This window comes from Eleginops maclovinus, chromosome 9, assembly GCF_036324505.1.
Source record: "Eleginops maclovinus isolate JMC-PN-2008 ecotype Puerto Natales chromosome 9, JC_Emac_rtc_rv5, whole genome shotgun sequence".
NCBI classification, from domain to species: domain Eukaryota; kingdom Metazoa; phylum Chordata; class Actinopteri; order Perciformes; family Eleginopidae; genus Eleginops; species Eleginops maclovinus.
This window is the reverse complement of record NC_086357.1, coordinates 28,097,956-28,120,595: the sequence shown is the minus strand read 5'-3', so window position 1 is coordinate 28,120,595 and position 22,640 is coordinate 28,097,956. Positions and strand designations below refer to the sequence as shown.

The following is a 22,640-nucleotide window of genomic DNA, read 5'->3' as shown; positions in this document are numbered from 1 at the left end:
CTCTTACCCACTCACCCAGCTCCCCTTTGCTGCCTCTCTCTCCTCTGTAGCCTTGGGGGCCCTATGGGTGCAGAACAAAGTGGATTTATAGCATGATCGCACTAAATGAACACATACCTGACATGTATCTAGGCAGATTTACCTGTTCTCCTGGTAGGCCTGGATGTCCCGGGGCAGCAGGGTTTCCCAGGGTCCCGTCCCGCCCGGGTCGGCCCTGAGGACCCGGGACCCCCCGCGGTCCAGGACTGCCCTGAAGAACAACTCAACATGTGATCAAGGTTCCAGGTTTCTTGTTTATGTCACACATTATTAATGACAGTTAATTTAACTGAGTTTACTTCATGTTCTGATCCATGGATTTGTTGCTGTTACCCGTGTGGACGAGCTTTTGTTTGGTTTAATTGTTTGTGTGTCAGAAGGAATACAGGAGTAAATAAAGAAAGATGGAGCTGAGGGAGAAACTATTACATTTCAAAACTAACCTTCTTCCAAGGAAGTTGCTAAAAGTCAGCAGTCACACATTCCTTTGGTACAAGGAGAGAGACTGCAGGCTCTAACCATGCTGTACAGTGATTTGACTATTTGTCTTACTGGCACTGTTTAATTCATACACACATTCACACACACGATGGACTAACTGATCGCCAGAACATTCAATATATCATTTTGTTTCCATTTCAGAGATGTGTTTTTTTTATTTGAGTAAGAGTGTTTAAATTAGACAAAGTGCTATGTTTGCTCTGCATCTATTTATTGTATGTTTGTTTTATTTGATTGCTTTTTACATTTTTTCAAGACAATAAAGGACTTAAATTAAATTAAATTGAAAGCATTCATGTGATATATGCTTGATATTTTGATACCCTTTGTACGGTTTGCCCAGACTGATCTAAAGGTCAGGTCTGACATCAGGAAATAAGTCACATGTAAAATATAGTTGCAGATATTTCTTTCTTCTTCGGAAAGCAATCCCGTTGCGTCAGAGGAGCCAGCAATACTACTTGCAAATTCAAGGGGGGGGTGGTCAAAGAAATAGTTTGTTGACACTATTTTACGCAGAGCCTCGCTGTAGATAAGATGCAAATCAAGTAGAGATACCTACGATTTTCCCTTCAACTCCTTTTCGTCCTTGCTTCCCGGTAATTCCAGGTGGCCCCTGTAAACACAATCAGCAACAGGAGCATTTGAACAATATCCTGTTTGTTGCTTGTTCATTATAACCTTCCCAAGAAATCAATAACACCTATACTTACAATTGGTCCTTCATCCCCAGGAGGTCCAGGAGGCCCCGGAGGCCCCTTACGTTTCTGCAGATGCATAATTTTAATGTATTTATTATTTAATTACAAAGTATTGAGACTGTAAGTAAGTTGTTGCAGCAATATGATGAGCGGGATTTCAAATAACTAGTTTCTGTGGGGTAAAAAGGGAAGTGCATTCATGTTTTTTAAACACACACTTACCGGCCAGGAGGAAACCAGCTTCTTATAGATCTTCTCTTTCTGCAAGGATATCAAAGAAAGTAGTATTTTGTAATAATCAGGTAAAAAATGCACTAAATTGCCTTCCTCAATGTCGTAGCAGCTTTATCTGATTTGTGGTATATTTAAGTTTCTACTTTGAAATATATAGAGCTGACATAAATTAAATACAAGTGTACATGTTACAATATTACTAATGTATATGCAAGTATAACACTACTACTACAACTACTGCTACTACTGTTACTATAATAATAGTACTATGAAAAGGGTATTTTGTGAAGGCTTGATATACAACAAAACAAACACCCTCAATGTTCATTTGAAAACCAACAAAACAGGCAAAGAACAGTGTATGTTTAATGTATTGGGAATGAAGTATATTGACATAATACTACTTATTTTACCCGATCCCAGTTCAATCCCCAAGGACAGAGTAGTTCCTGGATCAGCTGTTTACCTTAAAAGCCTCCCACTCTTCTTCAGAGGTTTTATAAACAACAATGGCCGGCATCCCAGGAGGACCAATGGGACCCGGATTTCCGGTCCGCCCGGTCCTCCCCATAACGCCTTGATAACCCTGAGAGGACACAAAACACATCGATTAGTTTACTATGTAGTAACCATTGTGTTCTGGTGACAACACATCTGGCTTTTCATACACAATCTATGCCATTCCCGACCACTAGGGCGCAGAAGAACTCCACAAAAGTCCAGGTTGAAACTGCTTATCAGGCCCTTGGTAGTGTGTCATTTATCTTCTGCAGTTTATATCAGTCAGAAGATTGTAAACCTGTGTGATCTGGAAATACATGGTACCTGATTGCAGTGCCCTTCAGAAGCTTAAGCTGGTCTAAACCACTTTGCTCTGTATTCAGAAATCACTTCACATTGGCACGTCTCTGTATGTGAGGGTTAATCAGAGGAGGGAGTGTTTATCCCACAAAGTAAAGAGGCACATTTACAAATAATCAAACAGGATTTACCTGATTAAAATCTCTAATCTCTATATATTTAAAATAAACCTTGGTTTTGTGTGTTTATAGTAGGACAACAGGACTCATATGTATTACTAATAAGACATACTGGATATAAATTGTGTTGAAAGAAATTTTACAGTAAAGTATTTAAAGAACAATCTTATTTGTATTAAATATATTCATATTTTTTAATGGAAAAACTGCCTATAAGTGAATATGAATATTATTTATGTAGGCCTACCGTTTGCATCTGTCTTATTGATTGACAAGTAAATAAAATATACTAATTAATAACATTAAATAAATAAAAATGTACAAATATCTTTCCCTGAAGGAGAGAACAATGTACCTGCAATTGAATAAAACGCAACTGTGAGTTGAAATGTAAAAGTAACGGTTTCTAACGGTAGCATTATGCTGTAAGCTAAGCTAATGTTAGCTGGTAGCGAAATAGCTTAAGCTATGCTAATGTTAGCTGGTAAAATAATAGCAAGTTAAGCTAATGTTAGCTGGTAGCGAAATAGCAAGTTAAAATAAGCTAATGTTAGCTGGTAACGAAATAGCAAGTTAAGCTAAGCTAATGTTAGCTGGTAGCGAAATAGCAAGTTAAGCTGAGCTAATGTTAGCTAGTAAAAGAATAGCAAGTTAAGCTAAGCTAATGTTAGTTAGTAAAAACTATTACTTATCTGAACATCTTGCTAGCTGACACAGAGCAACATAAACATCATATTTGAATCACATCTCCTCCTTAACGCCGGACAGTTGTCTGGTTCATATTTATATGTGTATATCTGGTTTGGTTGAAAAACGTCTCGGTAATTAAGTTAGCTTGCTCGATGCTAGCACTCATCGTTTCTTTCCCGTTTTGACACGTTAACGTTTATAAAACTACCCCTGTAAATGATCTTTAAAGTGTCTAACCATACTCCATAATGTCTTAAAATTATGTAAATAATTATATTTGTGTTTTTGTTTTGCATTTTATTTTGTAGTAAAAACATCGGGGCTGCCTATTTTGAAGGAGTCTTTACCCGAGGACTAAAAGGTCCACGGAACAGTGTACATACTTAGCTACTTTTAGGTGTTTAACACCAGGCTGCTAAGGGGACAAGGTTGGTTATTACTTTAGTTCATGTTTTCTGATTTTTGTTTTGTGTCATGTTGCTCATTTTCAGTAATAAAGCTTTAAAGGTAATAATTCATGACTGGAATAATGACAACTGTCTCAACTGCCCCGCTTGCTTGCTAGTGCTGGGTTGTACACACTCAAAATATGGTTTTAAAGTCTTGTAGATGACTATATTGGGATATATGTTTTTAATTGGATCTTGTATTTGTTGTCATGGGCTTTGAAGGGCATGCAAACCAAAGCATTAACATTTTAAACAGGCTAAAAGTAATGTCAAGCTATAGTAAGGACACTTTCTAATAATCTAAATAAGCAGTATTTGACTTAATGTTGTTGATATCAAAGATATTTCCTGCTGGAGGTTATATTTAATACATACTTTGTCTCCTTTAGGCCCGGCTGGTCCTGTTAGCCCAGGTGGACCCTGCAACCCCTGATGACAGATTGAGGAAGAACAGTTAGATCTGGATAACCATCACTAACAAAAATAATGAACTTCAACCGTTTAGGAGGTAGTGATGAAAGGAAGCTGAGATTAATAAAATACCAGATGTTTTAGGTACCGTCATTCTGTCTTAATCCTGATTAATAGATGTGATTTGTGTGGGAACAGCTAGAAGAGTGTGTGAACTTGTACAATAAATACACCGTAAAAAAGTCTGCGGTACCAGAAGGGTTACAGTACCAAGTTTTTCCAGAAGACGGAGAAGATGGCTTTCACTGAACAGAGTAACCCTCCTTTCTACAGCACAAACACACACACTCACACACACTAGCATGGCTTTCTATTAGCTAGAATTGACATGGATGTTGCCTTACTTCCACACAAACTCATTTTTATCCAACAGAACGTTAGAAAGGAATATCAAACACTGTTTATGTATTTCTAACGTCAGCACTCAGTCCTTAAAGCAGCTAAAACCAAGACCTGTAGAGACAGAAATACGAAGTACTTGTATGTATACAGGTAATGCTAAATGTAAACAATGTCTTACCATCTGACCTCTGACCCTAGGTCCTGATCCTGCTCCGTGACGTCCCGCTGTGTCTGCAGGCAGCTGATTGGCTGCTTCACCTGTCTGCAGTGGAGGTTCAGACTCTGATTGGATGAAGGAGTCTGCACTGACCTGGGAGGATTGATTATAATCCTCAGAAATGTCAGCGTCGTTATCATAACTTCCTTTTTCCGTTTCTTGCACTTCCTTTAAAACGATCACATCTGTCTCCGCCCTACTCCCCTGCTCCCCACCTGGAAGCTGTGTTTCTGTTTTGGGTGAATCAGTTAGCAACCTGTTCCTTATTTCCTCTTTAGTCTCCCCGTGTGAAACATTACCCCTCTCATCCTCCATGTTCCTGACAATAAGTGCCTTTCCATTTGGAGATAAAGCAGTCAGGTTTGGATCTGGGTCTTTCTGAGGTGCAGAGAAGTCCTTCACTGTATTCTCTTCTGCTGACATTGGAGGTATAAAAACAATTAGTGACGCCTCCTGTCTGGCCTCCTGTCTGGCGTCCTTCACTCCTCCTCCAGATGCAGGGTACACTCTGGAGGTAGCAAACTCTGATTCTGTGATGGGGCTGGAGATGAGAGTAGATCTGGGTGCAAATTGTGGTTCTTTAGAGGAAGAGTTTGCACCTCCTGCCTCTGTGGGGGTCTCAGCGTGAAGGTTAAGACTTGTCTCAACACTTGTTCTGGAGTTTTCTTTAGCTTGGACCAACGGTTTCAGGATCCCCTCAGTTTGTAGTGTTTGGTCGGAGAGAGTCCTGGCTATGATACTCCCCTCTGTGCTCTGTGGCTGCTTCATCGTATCGGGGTCCACTTTGGAAAGCTGCTCATTTCCACTCAGAGAGGATGGATCTCCAGCTTGATTTACATCTGTACTCACAGCTGTTTGTCCGTCCTTGTCTCTGTCTGTTGAGCCTACAGTCTCAGTGATGTTCTTTACTCCAGATGTGGCGTCTACATCCTCTGGATCAGGCAGTCTGGGTGTCCCCTCAGTGGGATCGGCCTGTAGAGAGTTTTCCGGTGTGGGAATGACTCCGATCCCGGGCTGGATGGTGAAATCATCTGCAGCTGCAACCTCCTGGAGAAAGGTAAACAAAAGAGGAACGTATTACCCAACATGCATTGCGTTATAACTGAGACACACAGGTGCAGTACTGTGGAGAAATAAGAGGCAGCCCAAGACGTTCACATTGTACTCAAACAATAAAAGGTGAGGCTGGGAGAGATTGTTAGAGGCCCCACACACACTCAGCTCACAGGTGTTTCCACTCATTGTGTCTAATCAGACGTCCTCTAACAACACTGGGTGTTTTAATCGCTGCCTCCCTGAGCTGCTTATTAGTCTTGTTGCATGACATTTAGTAAACTCACATAAATCCCAGCGTCGCTTACAATAACAACCAATCCATTCCTGATGGTTTCAGCTCAGGACCTACCCTTCTGAGTATAACCCCTCAGTTCTGTTTAAAGTGTGTGTGTGTGTGTGTGTGTGTGTGTGTGTGTGTGTGTGTGTGTGTGTGTGTGTGTGTACCTGCGTGTGTGTCAGAGGTGAGCAGGAGCTGCTGTGATCTCCACACTGCTGCTTTGCTGCTGTTGGATCTCCTGAGACAAAAATCCTCTGCTGGAGGGGTCCCTGAACACACCACGAACACACAGGGGATCAGTTGAAGGTTCTCTTTACTCTAAATTCTGGCCTTACTGGATATTCACTTGTATTTTAGTGGTCAGAAGTCTTGCTCCAGCGCCTTTAAGGGGTTTCCCTTCTCTGTAGTGTAGGGAGTTGCTCTCCCACCCTGTGCTCCCCTTACTCTACTTTTCTTTATGATACAACGTTGGTGCAGCAGATGTATAATGCAAACATACATTTCCTTTGAGAGGTTCTTTTAAAAGCTCGACTCTCCACTGGAAATGACCATCAATGTGATGTTTGAAGGCATTCCTGCAGGAAGAGTTGGAGCCATCATACGTTTCCTCTGCTCTTTATGGTCTGACTTCGCTATGGATCAGACCCTGCTGCTATTTTTCAGAACCGTTTTCTTCCAAGAAGTGAAGAAGAAATTTCAACAAAGAGAAAAACTCCCCCCCCATTTCTTACTTGATCAATTGTTGTCGGAGAAAAACTCTTCACTGATTAAATAACCAACTGAGAGATTATGAACAGAAATTACAGACGGACTGGATTGGAATAAGGACAATAGCGGATATTAAATGAGCTTTTAAAGTCAGTCAACATTTAGGGATGTTTTGTGAATAAGTGCACCTTTTTCAGGTGAGGTATCTCTTTCTAGAATTTCCCATGGATAAGAGAGCACAGCATTTTATGAGATTTACTCGTGGATGTGAAAAGTTCCCCCTGCCTCTCTTCCCCTCACATGCACATGTAAGAAACCCCTAAACCTGAGCAGGAATATTTCAGCTGCTGGTGAAGCTCACACAAGAAGTTGTTTCACAGGCCAAAAGTTATGTAGACATTTGAAGAAAACACTCAAAGGAGACAGAAAAGAGTCAAAGATTAGAGTCAAAGGTGATTAAGATTATCAGACAAGTTTCTTAAGTGTAAATTAATCATGTAATAAAATGCTTTAATATATATTATTTTAGATATAAAGAAAGTCTCGAAACAAGATCAATATAATACATAATAAACTTTATTTACATCCAATCACATAAAACACAAAACAAAGAACGACATTTATTCAAAACCAGCAGAAGTAATTAAATGTAAATAAATGTAAATAAAAGCCATTCTGAAAAACTGGGTTTCTCAGAGAGCAGACCTGGAAAGACAGACAGATGAAAAAAGACACTTTCTGATTTTAACTTCGACCCTAAATCTGAGGAATCTAACCTGAGTCCGTACAGAGGGTCAGACTTACGCAGCTCAGCAGCAGCAGGACGAACAGCCCGGCGTCCGGCATGGCTCCTGATTAAACACACGTCTGACTCCTGCGACCGAAGCTGAGCTCGCTCCAGGTTCAGGGGCTGGACTTGAAGTGTCTGAAACCCCCGCCCCCCCCCCCCACCTGCCTATAGGACTGAGCCGTGACAAATACAGAACAGTTTACGAGAAGTCGAACATTTCTTTATCCGAGTCTTATTCCCACTCCAACTTCCACAAGCAAATAAATAGATTGTTCACAGGCGATGAGGAATACATTCTATAACTCACGCACACTTCTTTTGATTCAGGTAACAATCAAATGTGACTTAAGAAAACAGACTACTAAAAATGCATTTGTTTATAAACATTTAACTAAATGTGAGTATATGAGTATTTAGCTTTAGTTGGATTTATCTTATAATGAAAGACAATGTTTGTTTGGTTTATTACGAGTAGGTGCTGGGAGAAAAACAATGAGGGACAATAACTGATTTCAGCGTTGTGTTTCTTTACGTTCCTGTTGTTCAATTATTATTGAAAGGAACAACTAAGAAAAAAACCAATGTTGAATCTGCCATTGAACTTCACATTGAGCCCCCCTTCCATGCGGTCAGCAGGGGAGGACTGAGGTCCAGGTGAGGAATGTGACAGGAGGATCAGAAGAGCGAGGGGCTGCAGCCCGGTGAGGACGGCTGGAGGTTTACGGTAAAGAGTGTGTGGTGAGGACCAGAAGCCCCTCCCAGCAGAGCCAGGACTCAAGTGCTGATTATGGAGCCAGAATTGGGTCAATATTCGAGCGAGCACAACTAGCTACGCACCCGGGTGCAAATAGCATTGTTGATATTATTTCTATTTTGAGATATAAAGTAAAAATAAACTGGAGTTAGAGAAGATATACTTTCTGTAATTCCACTTTATTTTTATTTCTACTTTGAGATGTTTATATCTGAGAGAACTGGCAGCAGATGAACAGAAGGTCACAAGTGTCTGTGCATTTCTTCACATTGCAGTTCTTCAATGTCTGTAACCTTGGTCTGAGTTCACCTCGGCCCAACGTGAGCAGTACCTTTAGGATGAACTGTGAGCACCATAGACTCGGGGTAGTTGAGATGCAGTGCATATGGAAGTCCACACAGAATGCACAGAGCTTTTGGCAGGTCTTGAATGTTGTCCATCACAACTTGTCCCTCCGTGATGATCTTCAGCGGGGCTGGACTGTGATGCAGGGAAGATGAGGGCACAGCACCTTCATCTCAACCAGGAGGATCCCAATGTCAACGCAGCGGAACCAGTCCTCATCAGAGTCCTGAAACAACAGCAACAAAGAGCATCATCAGGATCTGTTTCATTTAATAACCATGAACAATGTGAAGCAGTGTAGTCCTGAGAGTCACACACATGAGGAAGGTGTGATTGGTTCTGCTGGAATAGAGAAACAAACAGATCACTCAGAGAGGTCGGAGAGAGCTGCTGCTATCAGTGCTGATCCAGAAATCAGAGGTGATTGTGATCGCAGTAAACAACGTTTAGCGTGATAAACAAATAGCAAAACACGACGGATAAGAAAGGTTTGATATAAGGATGGTTTTGGAAACCCAGAACCCGTTTGTTACAATTTCACCAATATTTAAGGGCCAGAACTAATTGAACGAGTGCCAAGAGGAACTATCTTAATCTGTGACTGTATGAAACTACGCTCTCAGGGTTTAGCAGGGAGAGGAACTAACACATGGTGAACATTCAAGACCCCTCATGGTCCTTTCAGAGACTCTGAGAGAAGGTCAGAGGTTACTTACAAAGCCTGCTCTGTGGCCACGGATAATAGGAAGCCCTCTGAGCCCCAGGGTCCGGAAATCAGTCGCTCTGGAGTCTGTTGGGGAGTGAAACACAACTTACACAGCTAGAAGGACAAGTAACGCTAGCTAAAACACCTGCAGCTTTAGCATTAAGCTAACGTGCAGCTTTAGCATTAAGCTAACGTGCAACTTTAGCATTAAGCTAACGTGCAGCTTTAGCATTAAGCTCACATGCAGCTTTAGCATTAAGCTAACGTGCAGCTTTAGCATTAAGCTAACGTGCAGCTTTAGCATTAAGCTAACGTGCAGCTTTAGCATTACGCTAACGTGCAGCTTTAGCATTAAGCTAACGTGCAGCTTTAGCATTAAGCTAACGTGCAGCTTTAGCATTAAGCTAACGTGCAGCTTTAGCATTACGCTAACTTGCTATGATCAGAGCGGTCTTTCAGCTAATACATTTTTACCAGAAAGATGTCTACAGATAGATCTTTTCAAACTCACCATTCCACGTTAAGTTGCTTTCAAAAGCCCACAGCTTTCTCAAAGTATTCGGTCAGTAATTCAATAACAATCAGAGCAGCCAATGTCGACTAACCAGGAAATGCATATCTTGATCGTTTGGTCTGTGGTTCACATTTCTCTTCTGCTATATTTGGCTCCATAGGAACATTTGCTGCTCGTTCAGTGCGAGTATCTGAGGCTGTGGTAAAGATAGCAGGACTCTCAGCGAGGACTACACAACGACAAATGAGCTGACTGTGGGGATGTCTGTTCAAAACATTGCAAGCTTAAATAAACTGTTTAAACCAGTTATTTTTGCCAGACTTATTACTTCATATCGTTGTTATTGTGAAGTCCCTATGAGAGCTGTGTATACCTTCAGACAGCCTGTGGGTGAAGCAGGAAGGTGTGCACAGCTATCAAAGCTACTCACAGCAAGAACGATGTACGACTGAGACTGACTATCAGATATTTGAAATGACTAAAGTTTGCAATGTTTTGAACAGGCATCCACACAGTCACCTACTTTGTGCTTTTCTAGTTCTCACTGTGCGTCACCATATCGGACACACACACACACACACACACACACACACACACACACACACACACACCCTCACACACACTGCTGAATGAGCATCATGTTCCTGTGGAGGCAGATAAACCGAAATATGAGTTTGAACGAGAGGCCAAGGATCCAAATGTTTATTTCCTGCTGAGTCAACAATGGTTCCTCAAGGTACCCCCCCCCCCCCCCCCCCCCACACACACACACACACACACACACACACACTGTCTACACTTTGAAGTTGTTGTTAGTAATGCTATCCATTACTAAAGTTAATCAGCTGTTAGCATTGTTTAACTGATAGTGTGAGCAGAGATAACTTGGTACCTTACATTTCTGCAAGTGAGGGTGGGGGGGTTCCACACACACACACACACACACACACACACACACACACACACACACACACACACACACACACACACACACACACACACACACACACACACACACACACACACACACTGGGAGCTGCTAATTCTTTGAGAAAGCTGTGCAACTTTACGTGGAACGGTAGGAATGAGTCTGAAAACATCTATCTGTGGATATCTCTGAATTGCTGAGCTAAACCTTTTCTTCTGTTCTGTTTTCCAGGTTCCTGTGAAGATGCGGTGGAAGTATTGTGAGTTTATATCTGAGGAAGGAGGCTACCTTCTCTGCACCCTGCGCAGTGTCCAGATAAAGGAGGCAACTTCCAACTATTGATTTTTTTGGTCGAGCAGTGTATTTGGATCAGAGAGGGAATTGTGCAGCTGTTGACACCACCTTCACAGCAGACCCAGGTCTGTAACAGACCCAGTTGTGCAATAACATTTTAAGATGGTAAGAGGTTCAGCTTTCTGGTCCATCTTTAATGTCTTGTCCTTCTAGCTGTGTAAGTTGTGTTTCACTCCCCAACAGACTCCAGAGCGACTGATATCCGGACCCTGGGGCTCAGGGGGCTTCCTATTATCCGTGGCCACAGAGCAGGCTTTCTAAGTAACCTCTCACCTTCTCACAGAGCCTCTGAAAGGACCATGAGGGGTCTTGAATGTTCACCATGTGTTAGTGCCTCTCCCTGCTAAACCCTGAGAGCGTAGTTTCATACAGTCACAGATTAAGATTGTTCCTCTCATTACTCGTACAGTTAGTTCTGGCTGATAAATATTGTTAATTTTTTCAAACGGGTTCTGGGTTTCCATAACCATCCCTAAATTAAAGATTTCTTACTCCTCTTTTATTGCTATTTGTTTCTCACGCATGTTCATACTGCGATGACAACGGACCTCTGATTTCTGGGTCAGCACTGATAGCAGCAGCTCTCTCCGACCTCTCTGAGTGATCTGTTTGTTTCTCTATTCCAGCAGAACCAATCACACCTTCCTCATGTGTGTGGCTCTCAGGATTACACTGCTTCACTTTATTCATGGTTATGAAATGAAACGGTTCCTGATGGTGCTCTCTGTTGCTCTCGTTTCAGGACTCTGATAAGGACTTGTTTCAGGACTCTGATGAGGACTCGTTCCGCTGCGTTGACGTTGGGATCCTCCTGGTTGAGATGAAGGTGCTGTGCCCTCATCTTCCCTGCATCACAGTCCAGCCCGCTGAAGACCATCACTGAGGGACAAGTTGTGATGGACAACATTCAAGACCTGCCAAAAGCTCTGTGCATTCTGTGTGGACTTCCATATGCACTGCATCTCAACTACCCCGAGTCTATGGTGCTCACAGTTCATCCTAAAGGTACTGCTCACGTTGGGCCGAGGTGAACTCAGACCAAGGTTACAGACATTGAAGAATGCAATGTGAAGAAATGCACAGACACTTGTGACTGCTGTTCATCTGCTGCCAGTTCTCTCAGATATAAACATCTCAAAGTAGAAACAAAAATAAAGTGGAATTACAGAAAGTATATCTTCTCTAACTCCAGTTTATTTTTATTTTGAGATGTTTATTTTGTACATAATTAAAAATAAGAAATGAACTAATCTAAAAGATAAAAATAAACCTGAATTAGAGAAAGGATATTTTCTGGCTCCATACTGATCTGTGGTTCGAGACTTGGACACCAGGGGGGCGCTCTCCTGCAGACCCCCGTCCAGAAATCACTCCAGGTTGGACTGATGACACAGAAACATTGACCAGAGTTCCGGTTGAAGATCTACCTGAGAGTTACCTCAGATCAGGCTGAGAACAATCAGCTGTTAGCTCAATTAAACCCCTCCCCACCCCCCTGTCCATGTGTGTGATTGTACAGTAGGGTCCGCTAATGGGGGTTGGAAGCTGCCTCCCCTGACCATGTGCGAGGCTTTTTGCATGCCTCCTGAAACACGCTGAGTTAACGTGTAAGGTTCACCGCACAAAATGAGATAAATATTGCTCCTCCCAGACACCCGAGCTCCTCCCATTCCTGTCCTCAAACCACCAATAGCATCGCCTCCTCTGACCGCCGCTGACCCAGACGCAGCTCACCTGGAAAACTGTCATGTAAACGTTAGCCCACACACTCTGTCACACACACTCTCGTACGCATGCTCAGAGGCGTGTCTCTCTGATCCGTTACTGGAAACACAGCTGAGAGACGAGACGGCACGGTGTGGATGTTTAGTCCCAGTCACAGAGGGAAGAGTTTCCTCACAGGGGAATGCAAAGTGTATCACAACGCTGACAGATTCACACGGCATCAGTGTGTGTGTGTGTGTGTGTGTGTGTGTGTGTGTGTGTGTGTGTGTGTGTGTGCACTGAAGGTCAGGTTCAACAGCTAAATCCTTTCATCCTACACATCATGGAAAGACAAACTAGATGAACCAGCTGCAGACTCTCTGTCAGCGCTCTGGAAAATCCTCTTACACATATTGATCTACAGGATTATCAGAGTTAGTTTGAAAAAATGCAAATATTTGACACATTGTTAGTTTTTTAACATATTAACTTTGGGTTCGGTCGAATTGTCCAAAAATCAGCTCCTATGGTCTATTCCTATCCACTGTTCCTGACCTGTGTGAAACGTCCCGGGGTTAAGGAACAGTGGACAGGAGAACTCAACAGGACTGAGGAACAGAGGCTGCTTTGAGAACCCGACTGAGCGACACTATCCACGTCTTGATGATGAAGGACGTCATTAATGAGCGTCTGCTGTGGGGAACTACAGCTCCTCTAAAGCTACTGAGAGCCTCTCCTCTGCACCGTGCTCTCTGATGGTGCTGTTTCTGCTTTATGAACCAGGACAGCAGAGAGACAGATACCCTGCATTATTTATACTATACTTATTTATTTGCCTCTGATATTTTACATTTTGAATTGGCATTTTAATAATCTAGGTACTAAATAAGCCCAATTGTTTCAGGAGAAATCATAGATTACCCTGTTTGAAAGTGATGCTGATTAAACGTGTCATACTCTCTGAGGCCGTGGCTCAGTGGGATAGTGCGCTGATATTTGGATCAGGGGAGCGCTGGTTCAATCCCACTGCAGTCAGCATGTGGTTGTGTCCCTGGATGAGACACAGTGAGTAAGTCTGCATAAAAGCGTCTAACTGACATGTGATGCATTTCAGTTAACGGGTAATCAGGTCATATAAATAGAAAGGTTTTTTATGAATGAAGCGAGATGTGTAAGGTCCGTCCAGTTGTTCATTTTATATGATCACATATTCAATATGCTTTATGCACCCCTATGGACAAAACCTCAAATCCTTAAGGCTTTTCTACAATGTGACTTAATGTCCACTCAAAAAAAGACAAATATTTACACACACACACACACACACACACACACACACACACACACACACACACACACACACACACACACACACACACACACACACACACACACACACACACACACACATACACATACACATACACATACACACACACACACACACACACACTTGGTGTTTAAAGGTCATCAGTCTCTTTAATGGTCCTCTGCACAGATCTGTGAACACCTCCTTCCTTAAAGACAATAAATAAAGGAAACATGGATTTATTTTGTACACTTTATCCTACAGATTTACCAGAAGGCTTCTCCATCTATGAGATCCAGGCGTGGTTGGGATCAGTTCCCCAGGCACAGATCAGGCTGTTTGATAAGCTACACCCTGACGCCCTAACACAACATGTTGTTTATAAAGGAGGTCCAGAGCAGTCCAGGACTTCCTGTTTGGGGCTCCAGCAGGGGAGGAGTGAGACCCTCAGTCCAGATCAGTTCACATTTCCAAACATGTATTACAGAAACACAACAGCACGTGATATAAATACACTTCTTATTTAAGGAAAAGTTGGAATGGTCAAAGATATGGACAGTGGAGGCCGTGGTTTTAAAAGCCAGTCTAATCATGAATAGGGCTGCACACAGATGGACGGCACGGACCTGGATATAAAGCTATTTGCCAGCAGTGTAAACCTTTAAATGTTGAGGACCCTAAAGGTTTATGATAGAAATGTATAGTACAGGTCCCCAGCACAGAAACTGTTGGATGCTAACCTCCATATGTTATCCAATTTGCACAGTTAGCATAAGTAGCACTAATTAGCATATGCAGCCAAAAGCTAATGAATTGCTCGACCGATTTGGACGCTTTCGAAGTGGTTTTGGAGGTTATTGAGGATGCTGAATCCATTCCTGACACTTTCGGGGATCAATAATGGCAGCTTTAAACAGAGAGTGGCCACATTGTGTACTCTGGTTAGCTGATTTTGATGAACTTTGGAAGTTATAGCGGACTCAAAACTGCCATTTGTATCCTAAATTGGACAATTTGTGGTGTGGTTGTGGAGGTTATCGTTATTTTGAGTCAATATGCAGAAATGGAAGTTTGAATCCATAAAACCTTGGAAATCAACCCAAAATTCATCACTGGGTGTGGTTAAAACTGGCAGTTTTTAATCCTGAAAATGTCCAAATCTGTTTCAGCATCCTCAATAAACTAAACAAACACTCCAAAAGTGTCCAAATCTACCAAGCACTTTTTTAGCTTTTGTCTGCATATGCTAACTCATGCTAATTGTGTTAATTTCCCAACATGTGCAGGTTAGCATCCAGCAGTTTCTATGTGCTGGAGACCTCTACTTTACATGTCTATCATAAAACGAGTCCTCAACATCTCCGGGTTCACAGCAGGACTCTCTGAGCTGCAGAGCCCAAAGGATCACTGTCCAGAAGGTGCAGCCCTACTCATGGATGCCTTTAAATAATATCAACCAGCAGCTGTAAGACATTCCTCTCTCCGCTCATCGTCACCCTGATCATGCATGTGGAAAGTACAGAAACCATACTATGGCTCCTCTTGTGAAGAAGCGTCCGTCTCATGAACGCACCCTGAAGCAGAGGCTCGTCCCTGGTTGTGTTTACTGGAAGATAATGGCTTTAGTCTCTGAAATCGAGCCACGATGCTTCACCGGGCCGAGGATGATGCGCTCACGTTGACATCGTGCTGACTGACCTGTGGAAAGCACTTCCTGTCCTTCTGATTTTCACACTAAAGGTCCGATGATGAGCGTCTCTGAAGGTCCTATATTACAGATGTGACGGTCCAGTATCCTGAGACAAAAGCATCTCTGATCCTGCAGTCTGTCCGGGATCTCCAGCTGCAGGTCCACTGTCTTTGTCTTCTCAGGAAGAAAATTATAAAGAGTTTTGCTCAATTTAAGGGGAGACACTTCAGGTAAACAAGGGAAAAACAAGCATCCATTTCCCAAGTTCAGCACTTAGATGAAACCTTTTCTGAGGCTTTATCTTATTAATATATATTTCCAGGACAGAAATATCAACATTTGATAAAGCTATGTTTCATTTTGTTGAGTCAAAGGTTTTCACAGAGGAAATCAGAAAAAGTCTACATTTTAAGGAATAAAATATCCTATAAATCAGGAGCTTTACAAATACAGATAGCTCTGTTGTGATTGGGCAACCGCTTACAGATGTCCCGCCCCCTTAGTCTACAATGTGTTGGAGCACCAGCCAATAGGAGCGTGAGTGTTCCATAGTGATGTCACTAGGAAAGAAAACCCCTTTGGAGGGAACAAAGGGGTTTTTGCCTCTGCAGGCCATTTACATGCACTATAGAACTCCATATATAGAATAGGAGTCTTTTACTTCCAGTTAGATTACATAGAGTTGTTTCTACACGTCCAAGTTTTCACAAATAGGTAAACATGTAACTCAGGTGTGACGTCATGCTGACCTTTGTTGAATTCAGGGGAAATAAAGAGATGACTGATGTTTTTCTTCCTCTCGTCATGAAACAACAAGGTGCTCTCCTGCAGTGTCTCCCCTTACGGAACCTGATTCAGTACAGTGTGGATGTTCTAATGCCAGACTCGTTGTAAACAGGACCTGTGCTGGTTTATAAACCGGAGAGCTTCATGGTGACCGCTCAGGGCCGACAGCGCCCCTCTGCCCCCTCCCATCTGAGGCTAAAATACATTCATCGTATCACATCTTTACATGCTACCTGCACAAAGCTCACTCAGGTCGGTCTCTGGGATTCAAAGGGGGGTCCGGACGCCCCCAGACTTTGATCAGAAATCAATCAACGAGCTGGGGAGGGGGGGGCACGCCTGCCTGCAGTCATCTAGAGTCAGTCTCTGCTGTGCTAATCATTTGGCAACGTTTCACTATTAACAGCACACACACACACACACACACACACACACACACACACACACACACACACACACACACACACACACACACACACACACACACACACACACACACACACACACACACACACACACACACACACACACACACACACACACACACACCTCAGAGATCCAGATAGACAGTTTGTGATGCTACTGCCGCGGAGACGTGCTGTGTCTCAACTCAGTTACTTCCCTCATCTGCACGGAGATCAGTGGATGTCATTTAAAGACACCGTAAATGAAACTTATAGCAACGACCGAATACCCTGAAAGCTACCTGTTATAATATTAAAGTAATCTAACTGTAGGAGCTATCAATTATTTCATACTTAGACTTTTATTTCCTACTTTGAAGGCGTCTTTGGGCACCGGGTGTAGTTGTATATTTGGGAGCACGGCACCAGTAGGCGTTAGGATTTTGGCCGCTACAATAAGTGAATTCAAACCATTTTTACCAAGATATTCAGTCTAAATCATGTTTAGTGAAGTTAATTTCCTGCAGATATTCAGTACATTTGAAAAACATGTCTCCTAGATTATTTAATATAAATCCAATTCCAACACATTTAGTCACTCTCACTTACATTTGCTCAGAATTAAATGACTAAATCCAACATTTCTTTACTTTCTTTTGTCAACATCGACTAACTTTGAATCAAATTGTTGTACTACATTATATTAGGTGTCCCTCTGTTGCCACATTTCTTTTAAGTAACCAATGGCCATATATTTAGGGTGTAGTCATTGCGTGTGGTGCTTAAAAACAAATGTGTTACTTTTGACTTTTAAATCACACACTGTGTCCTCACAGGCGGCAACAAGCGATGCTATTAGCTAGCTAGCGACGATCATTCGCTCTACCGAATCACTGCAGATTTACTGCTCAATTAACACTCAGAACTTAAGGGTGTGTTTCCTAAATACTAACCCAAACCCCACATGAATAACTTTTAATGCCATACATCGTTGCTGCAAAAACGTGTCGCTTAACTTCAGCTACGTAGTCAACACGGCGGCTATGAGTGTGAGAAGAGTCCAGCGTTCATCACTCAACATTTGGACCAATAAGAGAGCACCATCCAGGGAGTAAGTTAGCCGGACTTTGCATTGGGACGCACTCAATCGGAGCAGCAGGGGTAAGGAGTGAGACACAGCACAGATCTCCTTGTGCCTCCAGGAGTCGCTCCCTCTTCCTCTTAGCAGCGGTCGTCCTCGTCCGTGTCGCTCAGCAGCTCGTTGGCTCCCGCCGCACTCGCCTGGCCCAGGTGCTTCCGGATGTGTCCGTTGGGAACCTGCCAGGAGTGTCTGAGCTGGGGGGCGGAGCTTATGGCGTTGGCCCGTCCCAGGCTGGTGGCCACGGCCGTCTCGAAGGTGAGGGTCTCCTCCCCGTCGCCTCCCTCCCCTCCCGCGCCGACGTCCTCGTGGAACGGCAGGTAGGGCTCTGAGATGTAGCGGTGAGGCGAGGGGTGGCTCTGACCCCCGGACGACCCCTGGACGGCAGGTAGGGGACTGGTCTCCCTCTGCGATCTCTCTTTGGAGGATCCATCCTGAGGCGGGGGATGCACAGTGGTGGGGGAGGTTGCTGCTGGGGCGGCGGAGGTTTGGCAGACCAGAGGGGAGTAGGAGATGTACGGTCGAGGGCGAGAGGGAGTCTGAGGAAGCTGGCGGCGATTACGAGGCGTACCGGACTCTGAGGCGGAGTGGGCGGGGCTTCCGGAGGAGTTCACCTGCAGACGACACAAGCAGGTACGATAAGTTCTGATCTCAGGTACCAAACAGTCCCGTGTTTTATCCTGTGATAGGAAGCAGCAGCTGGTCAGTGTGTCCTCCTCCTACCTGTTTCTGTAAGGCGTGTGTTCGTCCTTCGCTCGGGGATCGGGAGCGCCTCCTCTCACAGGACGTGTCTCGACTTCGCTCCTCGGAGTTGCAGCGGGAAACGTCCGGAGACAGCAGGTGGCGCCGCTCCTTAGATCGCCCTCGCTCGTGACTGCTGGTTTCTCTGGGGTTGTTTTTAGGACCTGAGAGGAAAGGAAATAAAACCAGCTCAGATCCTAAACAAACGTTTCCGAAACTTGACCACAGGAGTCGTGGTGTGTTCACCGACCTCTGTAGCTCCTCTGCCGCGGTCGGTACGTGCCGTCCGGACTGATTCTCTCCAGAGAGTGCTGCTCCTGCCAGAGGCCGTTCACACACTGGTCCCCAATGGTGGAGAAGGAGCGCTTCATCAGCTTACTGTCTGCAGACATACCGGCCTGCACACACACACACACACACACACACACACACACACACACACACACACACACACACACACACACACACACACACACACACACACACACACACACACACACACACACACACACACACACACACACACACACACACAGTATTTTGAATATGCAAGATTCAAAGCCTAGTTTTGTGTCCTCCAACAGAACAGATATCAACAGTGTCTTATAAGCACTTTCAGTGTATTGGTCTTTATTACCGGAGGATCGACAGCCAGTCGGGGCATGGAGGACGCTCTGATGGAGGCGGTGCGCTGAGGGGATTTAATAACCGCTGAGTCATGCCGGGCCTGCTGCATCACCTGGTTATACTCCACCACATCTGGCACCTTAAACCCACACGACAGAGGAGAGATTATTCATCACTTATTGTTCCCTTCAAGAGTCAAATCCACTGAGACTGAGGGGAACATTTCACAAATGGATTACACAGATTTGGTGGTCATGAATATTCTCAGAATTAGTCACATTTCTGAGAAAAGACGAAATTCTTGGAAAAAATTCAACATTCAGAAAACACATTTTAAATATAGAGAAGTTATTTTAAAAAACTCAGAAATTATTTAAAAAGTCACAATTTCTATGAAAAGTCAAAATCCTGAGAAAAGAAAATCTAAATTCGGAGAAAGAAAGAAAGTCAATGTTTTTTCTGTATCTAGAAAAGTGTTTGCAGGCCGGAGCCTCTCTGCAGCTCCACTAGACTTTATTCATTACCTTTACCAAATATCGTCCTCACCTTTGGAAAATGCACTCCTCTATAGTAAGACTTCAATAACAGTGTAACGAATAGAGCAGGCCTAGGTACCAGAGTGTGTAGGTGGTGGTGGTGGTGTGGGGAGGGATATGGGTGATATGGGGAGCGGTAGTCGCCGTCCTCCTCTTCCTCCTCCCCCTCCTTCTCCTCCCTGGAGCGAGACAGCGGCTGCAGGAACATCTCTTGAGGAGAGACGGGGCTGAGCGCCACAAAACCTCCTCTGGTTCTGCAGGAGCACACACAGAGAAACTCAATAACATAAATCCCTGAGTGTGTGTGTGAGGATAACGGAGTCAGGGATCAAATCCACAGAAAGTAAAGTCAAACCTATCGAGTAATATATACTCCTGTGTTACTCCTCAAACCTGCCTACCAGCATACTGTTTACCCACAAAGCATTATAAATAACTGAGGAGAATTAAAGCTGGATATTTACAGAGCAGATCCGGCGCTGTGCCCGAGGAATGAAAGGGATTTGGCGTTGCATAGGATTTCCTGAGGCAGAGAGGAGGCGTCCATTCGCTGGAACATGGGAGCGTGTTTCTATAGGCAGGAAACAGGGAATTAGAGAGGGAGGACAAATAGATGGATCCGTCGAAAACGGACTGGCTTGATCAGGCTTCATTTAAAACCAAACATATATTATATCTTGAGGTCATTATAGGTGAAGTCTCAGAAGATCAGAGATAACAGTTATACATTTAGAACAAAAAAAGATCGACATGTTCTGAGACACAGCATTTGTAGAAAAATGATTTATATTCTCTAAATAAATATTGTTTATAAGAATTAAAAACCTGGATATTCCGTGAGATAAAAGATGTAAATTACAAAGAAAAAAACAAACATTTCTGATATTTAAGTAATTTACTGGAAGATAAATCAGGACGTTTTAGGAAATCATCCTCCATATTCATAATGAGATTCTCTCAAATAAAGAGGTAACTTTGCTCCATTTATTTAGTTGTTGCTGTCAAGGTTCCTCATTGCTTCACTAAGCAATGTTGGATCAACCTCATCAGCTTTAGTAAAGATGAAGCACCTGCTCCTCCAGCTGCTGCCGGAGCTTCTTGGCTTTGCTCTGCTTGTAGTAGTCCATGATCATCATGGCGGCGTAGATCTTCCCGATGGTCATATCACTGGCTGGAGAAAGAGGAAGCATCGGAACAGAGATGAAGCTCCCAGAGAACGTTATCGCATTTCAAAACGAGGCTTAGTTCAATACTGGATTCTGATTGGTCTATGTGAACATTCCAGAGGTCAGCTATTTTCGCTTGCAGACCGTTGCTAAGGAGAACAGACCGTTGCTCAGGAGAACAGACCGTTGCTAATGAGAACAGACTGTTGCTCAGGAGAACAGACCGTTGCTAAGGAGAACAGATTGTTGCTAATGAGAACAGACTGTTGCTCAGGAGAACAGACTGTTGCTCAGGAGGATCATGAGACTATGTGCAGTGATAACAATCTTCAGAAAGAAGTCCGGTCAATTTAACGTCAGCTGTGGAGAACAAGCACTAGTTCTTCCATCAGAAACACCAAGGAATACTTTCTGAATATTAAGTTTCATTGTTTTGGAGAGCAGAAAACCTTTGATTCATTAAAGCTAAACTGTCCCAGTAAAGGAAAAGAACAAGAGCACAAGGAAGTAAAAGCTAGAGGAGACAGACAGGAAGTAAACACTAAAGGGAACAGCAGAAGAAGACAGACAGGAAGTAAACACTAAAGGGAACAGCAGGAGAAGACAGACAGGAAGTAAACACTAAAGGGAACAGCAGAAGAAGACAGACAGGAAGTAAACACTAAAGGGAACAGCAGAAGAAGACAGACAGGAAGTAAACACTAAAGGGAACAGCAGAAGAAGACAGACAGGAAGTAAACACTAAAGGGAACAGCAGAAGAAGACAGACAGGAAGTAAACACTAAAGGGAACAGCAGAAGAAGACAGACAGGAAGTAAACACTAAAGGGAACAGCAGAAGAAGACAGACAGGAAGTAAACACTAAAAGGAACAGCAGAAGAAGACAGACAGGAAGTAAACAATAAAGGGAACAGCAGAAGAAGACAGGAAGTAACTTCCGGCTGATGTCACCTTTGTGGATTGGAACCAGGACGTCCAGCGTCTTCTGAGGCAGGTGAGGCCAGATCACCCCGATCTCCTTCTGCAAGTCCAGGTCCATCTGGTTCCTGTCCTCCCCCCCTGCACATTTGAACAGATTGAATACATCATCTGCACCCTTTAGAGTCATTCAGAGGGTCCGGACTTTATCTCCTCTCTCACCTCGGGCTATCTTGACCTCCAGGGCGGTGCGGATAAGTGCCATCAGGGTGGAGGTGAAGTGGACAGACATCTCGTCGTCTACAGGCATGTTCATCAGGACCAGCCTCTGGAGTCAGAGCGTCAACGTGAGGGACCAAGTTTATATTATAAACACCATTTATTTCATTTGAGCTCAAAGGAAAAACTCCCACATTATAAGGGAGTTAAAGATCAGTTATGATTTTAACAGATGAGGAGCATGATTAGAAAACATCTGAACTTACATCATAATCTCATGAAGCTCAGTTTACTTTGTTTGAGTGAAGTTAACTTGAGATCATGAACCATACAGAAGGATGGAGAG

General features: G+C 43.5%; 1 protein-coding gene and 3 long non-coding RNA genes across 4 annotated transcripts in view; 1 reads left to right on the top strand and 3 right to left on the bottom strand.

Moving 5' to 3' along the window:
- Positions 1-19: 19 nt before the first annotated feature.
- On the bottom strand, positions 20-1,311 carry LOC134869311 (uncharacterized). Its single transcript, XR_010166401.1, has 4 exons — positions 1,254-1,311; positions 1,103-1,156; positions 143-250; positions 20-61 (listed from the first exon to the last, which is right to left on the bottom strand). It is a non-coding gene; the product is annotated as an uncharacterized LOC134869311 (long non-coding RNA).
- Positions 1,312-7,610: 6,299 nt separating this feature from the next.
- LOC134869884 (uncharacterized) lies at positions 7,611-10,324 on the bottom strand. Its single transcript, XR_010166463.1, has 3 exons — positions 9,772-10,324; positions 9,271-9,344; positions 7,611-8,780 (listed from the first exon to the last, which is right to left on the bottom strand). It is a non-coding gene; the product is annotated as an uncharacterized LOC134869884 (long non-coding RNA).
- A 632-nt stretch (positions 10,325-10,956) lies between these two features.
- On the top strand, positions 10,957-12,240 carry LOC134870176 (uncharacterized). The gene is made up of 3 exons (XR_010166514.1): positions 10,957-11,161; positions 11,240-11,382; positions 11,799-12,240. It is a non-coding gene; the product is annotated as an uncharacterized LOC134870176 (long non-coding RNA).
- A 4,716-nt stretch (positions 12,241-16,956) lies between these two features.
- LOC134869148 (voltage-dependent R-type calcium channel subunit alpha-1E) overlaps positions 16,957-22,640 on the bottom strand; it is a 118,818-nt gene continuing 113,134 nt past the window's right edge. The window contains exons 41-49 of the mRNA XM_063890596.1: positions 22,298-22,403; positions 22,109-22,216; positions 21,062-21,162; positions 20,456-20,562; positions 20,071-20,245; positions 19,466-19,594; positions 19,079-19,226; positions 18,811-18,992; positions 16,957-18,701 (exon numbers count right to left, since the gene is read on the bottom strand). Coding sequence (XP_063746666.1) covers positions 18,171-18,701; positions 18,811-18,992; positions 19,079-19,226; positions 19,466-19,594; positions 20,071-20,245; positions 20,456-20,562; positions 21,062-21,162; positions 22,109-22,216; positions 22,298-22,403 — 1,587 coding nt within the window. The 3' untranslated portion in view covers positions 16,957-18,170. The remainder of the gene's footprint in view (positions 18,702-18,810; positions 18,993-19,078; positions 19,227-19,465; positions 19,595-20,070; positions 20,246-20,455; positions 20,563-21,061; positions 21,163-22,108; positions 22,217-22,297; positions 22,404-22,640) is intronic.